Source organism: Seriola aureovittata, chromosome 8, assembly GCF_021018895.1.
Source record: "Seriola aureovittata isolate HTS-2021-v1 ecotype China chromosome 8, ASM2101889v1, whole genome shotgun sequence".
Classification (NCBI taxonomy): Eukaryota; Metazoa; Chordata; class Actinopteri; order Carangiformes; family Carangidae; genus Seriola; species Seriola aureovittata.
The window spans coordinates 22124017-22132893 of NC_079371.1; the positions used below are offsets into that span (position 1 = coordinate 22124017).

Consider the following 8877-nt stretch of genomic DNA (forward strand, 5'->3'; position numbering starts at 1 on the left):
TCCATGCTGTTCTGACCAGTGTTGGTTCTATCTAAGGCAATCAATTTCATCTATAGTTGAATATTGTGTGTGTGTGTGTGTGTGTGTGTGTGTGTGTGTGTGTGTGTGTGTGTGTGTGTGGTGGCTAAAACAGGAAATGCAACTGTCAGGATTATCACCATAATCAGTGTATCCATATCCTCAGGGACCCTGAGCAGGCAGAGTATTTTTTTATGACACAAACATGAAGTAATAAAATATAAAATGATCCGCAAAAGGAAAAGGTTTAACCATACATTAAAAATTCTTATGAAGTTCTTCATGCCTTGTACTTCTCCTTCCCTGTTTCACTAATGACGCAGATATGCTGAAACAGAAAACGATCCATGAGTATTGCTGCATACTGTTGATTTACATTTGTTTAGATGGTCTTAGCCTGGTTAGACCTAACATGAACACACAGACACAAACTGTACAAATTCTAATAACCATGGATTTATAAGCTTCTTTACTCCTTTTGCTTCTTTATCCATCACAAATACTTACATTTAGATCTCTGAAGTACTCGTTGTAGTCTAGCGCGTATCCCACCACAAATTTGTCGGGGACCTCGAATCCCACAACTGCAAAGAAAATAGGTAAATTATTGACTATTGTATAATCTTTGTGGTGGTAAACTAATGACAATGAAATGAGCAAAAGCCTCATTCAAAAGCACCAATATACAGTGTAACATATAGTATATTCCACTAACTATAAAATTTAACAAAAACACATTTATTGACTTAAACTTACAGTCTGGTCGGTAGCCCACACTTCTTGGTGTTCTTTTCACCAACAAACTGTGGACACAAACCAGGTTGATTATTTACCTTTATACTTTATGGCTGCATGAAATGAGGCAGCTGATTGCAGTTATGAAGTATTCAGAAAAAAAAACATGATCACATGATTCCTCTTGTTTCACAAAATACAGTAGTCTTTATTTGACAGGAAGTTGTTAAGAGATTTAATTACCTTGCTACTTTAACCATTTTGGGATTGTACTGTTTGAGGAGCTGCAGTAATGTCTTCATCGTCTTCCCTGTGTCAATTATATCCTTGAAACCCAGTGTGAGAGAAGTGCATGTTAGTAGTCTTGCAATTCAAAACTTCCTACTTTAATACAGAAGAAAAAAACAGTACATACCTCCACGATCAAGACATTCTGTATAAAGAGACAAGAAATATTGTTATTCTGGTGAAAAACATGGACTGAACACATTTCATCTATATATGTGATTAAACAATGGCAGTGGTAGGGAGTGGAACACAGGGGATTTCTGCCAAATGCCCAACATAAAGTTATTAGCAGCTGACTATAGAAACTATATATTCTAGATTAGAGCATTGGATTTGCTTGAGTGTAGCATAGCTATCGTCATTATTAATCACCATCATAATTTTTTGATAATTCTAATTAACAAAGTTGTTTCCAAATTATTAATCAGTTCATTTAAAATGTCTGTTCATGTTGGAAATAGTGGCAACGTTAGACAGAATGGAAAACAAGAGCAGTAAAACGTGTTTCTTGTTTCAAGTTCATTAATTTTAAGTTAATATTATTATTAGTAATATTCAGTCAGAGTGTCAACAAGGATTGTTTTAGTCATAATAATGCTGCCCTCCATACTTCTCACCTTTCCCGTCAATGTAGACAAGTCATCTCCACCAATAACTTTGATTTCACCTGTCGACTGGTCATTCTGTAAAGACAAGCATGTGAGGACGACAAGGAAATGTTGCAGACTTCACATTATAACAGGTGCACAAAGTGTATCAAGGAACAAACATGTATGAAACATGTATGAACTACACAAAGATGGTGGACGTTGAAAAAAAAAGTAGCGAGATGTGTTGCATATTGTATAATATGGTAGTTGTATATGTATCAAAATATAAAGCACTTTAGATAAAAGCGCAATGTAAAATGCAGCCATTTTCCCCAATGCGCAACTCCATATAGTCATGTAACGGTCATGGATGGAAACATTGGTTAAAATTTTCACTACATTTGGATGGAAATCTGACTATTGACACTTAGCACATGTGCTTAAAGTATTTCAGTCCTTACAAAAGCACTTACAAAGCTGCTTCTTTACTAATTTAAATCTTGCATTTTTACATTCATTGCATCTCTGTCTTTCCTGCCTTTGATGGCACATTGCTAAACTTCTTAGCACCACCAAATGTTGATCAGTGGAGAAGCGTATAATTTTTGGCAAGAATGTGTCCTGCATCACCCGTGTGCTCATACACATGTATGTGCATCCTCGTCTACATCTCACAAAATACAAATAACATGGGGAAAGGCTTGTAAAAAAAGAATTGCTATATAATGGCACTAATGGTCAAAAACACCATAGGGTACTTTTAAGTGCACAAAGCTGTTTTGTTTTTTTATAAATGTCTGGCTGTCTTTTTTTATTTTGCATACTTTATATTTGTAGCAGTGTATTGTGACTTGTAATGCTTTTTGTTTTATCACCTGCCTGGATGTAAATTAGCATTTTTGTACAATCTGGAATGTTTACATTGTGTATTATGTACTGATGTTCATTAACATGTATTGTCCCTATCAAACAAATAAATAAATTTAAAAAATCTTTTCAAATAAAAAAAGAATAGAAAGTGACTGCAATGATTTTGAAAAAAAAAAAAAAATCAACAATAATACATTACATCTTAATACAAAAAGAAATACAAAGAGAAAAACTGATCAGTTACATAGTAGCTCTTGAGACGAATGAAGTCCACTGTCATTGGGATGGAGCGGTCACTGTTCCTGTTCAGAGCCTTGATGTAGTCCAGCAGGTCTGCAAAGAACTTGTACCCCCCTTTGAGCACACAGAGGGCCACAATGTGGTGCCCTCCCATTTCCTTCATGATCTCTCTGGCCAGTCTCTCTGTCCTGGGGTCACGTGGGGTGGGGGGTGGTTGGGTTGGGGGTGTTAGACAGAGATAGAGATAGAGTGAGAGTGAGAGAGAGAGGGGCAGAGAGGGGTTCGTCAGCCCAGTTTTCTGCTACAGTCAGCAGTAGTTTCCATTTCCTCTCTGTTTGTGTCAGCAGACATAGCTGTTATTTCTAAACACTCCCAAGTATAATAACCACACAGATCCGGTTAACAGAAGTTACCAAAACACCAAAAGGCTGTCTGCATTAATCATTAAATAACAAATCTGCACATGGAAATAAAAAAGCAAAATGAAACACTTCAACTGAGGTACAAGTTCAACAGACAGCTGATGTTTTCTTGACAGTTATAGGCTTTTTTTCCAAACCACTGAGAAAAACATAATCATAATCAGATCTACTAAAAGTTTAAATGGTGTTGGACTTTGTTGTTGTTAAGATTAGGAAAACCCACAGGGTTGGGTGTTGAGATAGACCAGTCAACCAATCATTGAGAACACCCACTTTATATTTGACCCTGACAATTCATTCCATTTTCACCACACTGCTAGGAGCCTCTAAAATGCTGCAACCCACCTGTCCAAGATGAGTCCATGGGGTATGTAGACCCTCTCCAGGTCTGCAGCATAGTGCTTTGGTATGCAGAAAAGGTCCAGGTCGTACCCCTGCTCCTCATCACTGATCTGAAAAAAAAACATGACACAAAGGGGTTAAAAAAATCTCAGAGGCATTACCTTACATGGCATTCACCTGATACAGGGCAGTACGAGGGGAAGGGGATGGGGTCAGTGGTGGTCTACTTTCCCCACTGACTCCCTCCATACATTTCTCTGCCTCAATAGATTTTCTGCCACAAAACACAAACTCAGAGGACAATGCCTGATTCTGTACAGCAAGCTACCAGATTCCCCCCTCGCCCTACACTGAGGCAGCTGTCTGTGGCAGTAAACACTAACTTCTAGAAAGAGGATTCCTTTAATTGTACTTACTTAGTCATGATTAAAGAAGATCTCTTCTAAGTAAACACTTTGTCCAAACAGTCAAAAATTGGCATCTGAGATGTCTTTTCAGAAATGTCTATACAATGCATAGTCTGTAAATCGTTGGTGTATTTTATATATTTTGTAAAATCAAATTGTAAAATCAAATTGTAAAATCAAATTTCCTGCTCTAGCTCAAACTGCATGCCACATGAACTCAGACAGCATAACTTGTATCATGTGACAGTGAGAAGCCGGTGCAGAGCTCGAGGTGCTGTGGGAATAATGCGAGTGACCATAGGCAGATTCACAGTATTTATCTTCCCAAGTCAACAAAATCCTGTTGCTTTACTAAACAGCGGACTGCAAAGCGCCCATCCCCACGTCACATGTGGTTGAACTAGAATAAAGCGCTTCACCTTCTGCCTGCTGAAATGATTAAAAAAGAGGTCCATCTGTTTGGACTACATCCATTCACTTACAAATAATAATGACTGAAGCCAAGCAGATGTCCTCATGGTCACATGATCTTAAGTGTTGAGCATTTTACACCGTTACTCACAGGCTTGTCGGCTGTTTCAGCAATGAAATTAGAAAGAAAAACATGACAAACAACTCAATGAATTTGTCTGAGGTCAATGGGAGGCCGACCTTGAAGTTTGTGCTAACAAAGTCCATGTTTGGCAACCCTACTCTGTGCAGCTAATTTAATTTTAAATGTTGCACAGGAGGCAGGATCCACCACTTCTCTTTTAGCAAAACGTGCATTTAGTTTCATTATCTGTCAGCCAGTGGGTCTGCCAGTCTGCTGACTTAATGACACAATAACTGGCTTGTAAATGTTCCAGATATCCTGGAAAATGGAGCATTGGTCATTTATTTACTTATTCCAGCATAAAGGCCATCGTTGGCTCATCAGTTTATCTATGTGCTTTCCTTCAAACTGAAATAACAGAGTGGCAAGAAAAAGTAAGCAAACCCTTTGAAGGCTTACCCCTATTAATGTATATATTTGTCCTGAAATATGGTCAGATCTTCATCCAAGTTACAACTATAAACACACACTTTTTATTTTAACAAATACCACACAAATCATTGTGTTGTTTTTGTCCATATTGAAAACACCATTCAAACATTCACAGTGTCGGCTAATGGCATTAACAAAAGCTAATTGGAGTTATTGGTGCTGGTTAACATCTCTGTTCATGAGTCGACCATACACAGTTCATGGTTGCATGGAGCATGGCGTCCTGCAACAGACACTACAGGGGAAGCTGGTGCTCTCCAAAAGAACATTGCTGCACCCCTGGAGTTTGTCAAAGAGCAGCTGGACACTGCACAACACTACACTGGTTTTACGCACTGATGAGACTAAGGTTGAATTGTTTTGGAAGAACATTTGGCACTGTGTACAGTATGGTGTAAAAAAGGGCAGTGCATATCAACATGAAAACATCATCCTTAAGGTGAAGAAAGGTGGAGGGAGCATCATGATTTGGGGCTTTGCTGCCTCTGGGCCTGGACAGCTTGACATCATCAAGGGGAAAATGAACTTTTACCGAGGTACTGTATCTTACAGGATAATGTCAGGGTGGATGTTTACCTGCTGAAGCTCAAGAGAAGCTGGGTGATGCAGCAGGACAATGATCCTAAACATAAAAGTAAATTTACTACAGAATCACTTCAAACAAAGAAAATCCTCTTTCTGGAGAGGCCCAGGCAGAGCCCGGACCACAACCCAACAGAGATGCTGTGGAATGACCTGGAAAGAGCTGCTTACACCAGACATCCTGAGAATATGTCTGAGCTGATGCATTTCTGGCCCAAAATTCCTCCTGAACACTGTGCAGGTCCGATCAGCAGATATTGGATGTGCTTGTTTGAGGTTATTGCTGCCAAAGGAGGTTGGACCACTTATTAAATCCAAGGGTTCACTTTTTACACCAGCACTGTGAATGTTTAACGGGTGTGTTCAATAAATACACAGAAGATCATAATTATTTGTTTGATATTAGCTTAGGGACACTGTGTTTGTTTACATTTGTGACATAGATGACGATCACATCACAATTCATGACCAATTAAAGCAGAAAACCAGGTAATTCCAAAGGGTTCACATATTTTTTCTTGCCACTGTACATACAGTGGGGTCTAGGGGGGTCAAGTCTGAGAGCATTTCCCCTCAAATTTACCTGAAATTCCTGTTCAGCTTGTAACAACTTTCACAAAAAGTTCAAATGGAAAGGAACAGAGATAACAAGGAGACTTTCTTTAAAAGGTGGAAAGATATCGATCTGTGGAGTCAGCTGTACAACATGAGTTAGCTTGTAACCATGAATGTCTAATTTGAACTTGCTTGTAGCACCAAGATAAGCCCTGCTCATCTTTGATGCCATTTCCTGATATTGTTAACCTCACTAAATGTTACTGATACACCAGCAAGGGCTGTTTATTTGATTCCCTCTCTCTCTGAAACACAACTACTGTCAACAATCAATCAGCTCTTTTCCAGATAGGTTTGAAATCTATGGTACTTATCATTTCTCCCAGTGAGACCTAAAGACACTAAACCCTGTGTGTTTTGTTTTGGACACAATGTACTACTGGATAGACAAGAATTTTCCCCTTGAAGGCAAATTTACATTTTCCCATACACTCATCTTGTTGTGTTCAAATATAACTAATGTTTGGACAGAGGTCTAAAGGCAACAGGTAATAAGTTATACACAAAACCGTTATGCTTAGCACTGTTAGTGTTTGTTACCCATACTGAAGAAGACAGGCTCAAACACGCCCCCTTGTTTGCAGCTCGTCCGTGTCTTGCTGCGTAAGTGTATAAACGTGTAATAATGCCAATATATAAAGTACAACCTGCAGTTAGACGCACAAACCTGCACACAAGGATTGATTGTCTCCAAAGTGTCTCCTGCGTCACATACGCAAAGCGTGGAGAGCGCGTGCTTTTCAAAGCCGCAGGCCACTCAAATCATTATTTACAAATTAAAACTCGTTACCAAGGTGAGCACCCAGGCAACACATACAGATGATTCGCCATTAACGTAAACAGTAGATCGCAGATTTTATATCAAACGCAGTACATGCGTGTACGGGGTGTTACTCAAGGGGCATGTAGAGGTAACCTCCGACCACCTTCTGTGTCTTAATTTAATTCCGGTTGATGGTAGGAACTTACCACAACACAGGAACTGCTGGATGTCGCCATTCGGCCGTTCGGTCTTATGAAGCCTACCGTGGACTTCAGATCGAGAAGACTACGACGTGATCTCAGGTTAGTTTGGCAGACTTCTCAACCTTGTGACAACGGCACACACATGGAAGCAGATAGCTTCGTTGCTAGAAGAGGTTGCTTGTGCCTTTTCTTCTTCTTTGGTGTCGGTGGTTGGCTTAAAGCAGCTTATTGGCGCGTTACCGCCACACAGGAAGCAGAGCCAGAGGTCTGTCGGGCGAATCAAATGAGCAGGACCGGGTTAGCCCCGCCCACCGTGGGGTCGGAGGAGCTCGAGCTTTGAGCGAGACAAATTGTCAACATCTAACTACGGTGCAAAGTGACAAGAGGGTAAAACTCAGAAATACAGAATAAAATACAGGTATTAAGAAAAAAATATCTCATTGTCGTCTTTATTTCCTCTCTTTGTACAGATGTGGATATAGGTTAGTTGTTTAGTAGCACACATACCCATAGGCCAGACAAGTGAAGTGCACCACATGATCTTGACCTTGGACAGAACTACTGATTACCGTTTCAGGGCAGGATGATCAGTTGATTATACAGTTTGCAATGCTATACTGTAAAATAAAATAATCATTATTTTCATTACAGAGATTAACTGACATATTGGTTTGTAAAATGACTGATTTATAATGAATGATGTAATACAATTATTAAAATAATTCTAGGGCAAAAGCTGAAAATCCTCCCACTTGAGAAGATGGAACCATGACATTTTTGGCATTTTGGCATGAAAAATGACCAATAGACTACTTGCCATTAATTTTCAGTCAGTCCACTAATCAATTAATCAACCTGTTATTTCAGCACTAATTGTAGATACTGCTATATTACCAGTTAAAAGTTTGGACACACTCTGGTACATTAGGTAGTTTAATCTATAACAAAAAATCATATTTTATGAGCTCTTCATATGTTTTGATGCAAAATCTTCATTTGTATGGTAACTAGTAACTACAGTTGTGAAATAACTGTAATGTAGACATATCCTTTAAAGTGGCATGAAAAGATAATACTCAGGTACTTCAGATTTGTACTTAAGTACAGTTATTGACTGAACATAACTTAGCTGCACTACTCCACCACAGTTGAGGACAGTAATGTACAGGGGTTTTATTTGCTGATTCCAGTAAAGATTCAATATATTAAAATCTGACAACCCTTAAGCCAAGAAAATAAATGAATCAGGATTCAGTATTTCTCTACAAGAAATGTATTCCTCGCTTTATAGAGAAAATTTTAAACAGTAGACTTAGACCTTCATTTTGGGAATTGTTTGCAGAAACTATAGTGAACAGTTGGTTGGATAAAATATTAAAATCTTTCCTTTTGGTGTCTGATCCGACTGTTATGAGGAGGTTGGAATGTGTGCTTTGGACTTTGCACCTCATTATATTAAAGTCATAGAAAGTTACTAACATCATATAGTAATGTTACACTGACATTTGCTATTAAAGTAAACTCCCATGCCACAAGTTAGTTCAAACAAACAGCCAACTTACTCTTTAAACCAAAAATGATGATGCCACACTTTTTGAAGTTTGTCCACTAAAACTGAATTAAGTGAGTTTTGAAATTGCATTCAGAAGTTTAAGTGTTAAAGAATATGTTCACATTTTTTCATGACTCCTGTTCTTAAATGGCCTGAGGAGATGTCTTCCTGACAATATAAGTGATAGGGGACACAAACTAAAGTTGCTGTTTTGTAAAACTTC

The 8877-nt window shown here is 38.6% G+C and overlaps 1 protein-coding gene across 1 annotated transcript; it reads right to left on the reverse strand.

Moving 5' to 3' along the window:
- Positions 1–147: 147 nt before the first annotated feature.
- hprt1 (hypoxanthine phosphoribosyltransferase 1) lies at positions 148–7447 on the reverse strand. The gene is made up of 9 exons (XM_056382941.1): positions 7106–7447; positions 3509–3615; positions 2746–2929; positions 1659–1724; positions 1169–1186; positions 997–1079; positions 775–821; positions 526–602; positions 148–346 (listed from the first exon to the last, which is right to left on the reverse strand). Exons 1-9 carry the CDS (start codon positions 7133–7135, stop codon positions 299–301), a joined length of 660 nt encoding a protein of 219 aa, XP_056238916.1. The 5' UTR covers positions 7136–7447; the 3' UTR covers positions 148–298.
- Between the last annotated feature and the right edge of the window lie 1430 nt (positions 7448–8877).

Coding starts and splice junctions, on each gene's coding strand:
- hprt1 (XM_056382941.1), bottom strand. CDS start 7,135: ATGGCGACATCCAGCAGTTCCTGTGTTGTG. Junction 603..774: donor TGTGGGCTACCGACCAGACT/GTAAGTTTAAGT, acceptor TTTTCTTTGCAG/TTGTGGGATTCGAGGTCCCC. Junction 347..525: donor AGTACTTCAGAGATCTAAAT/GTAAGTATTTGT, acceptor TTTCTGTTTCAG/CATATCTGCGTCATTAGTGA.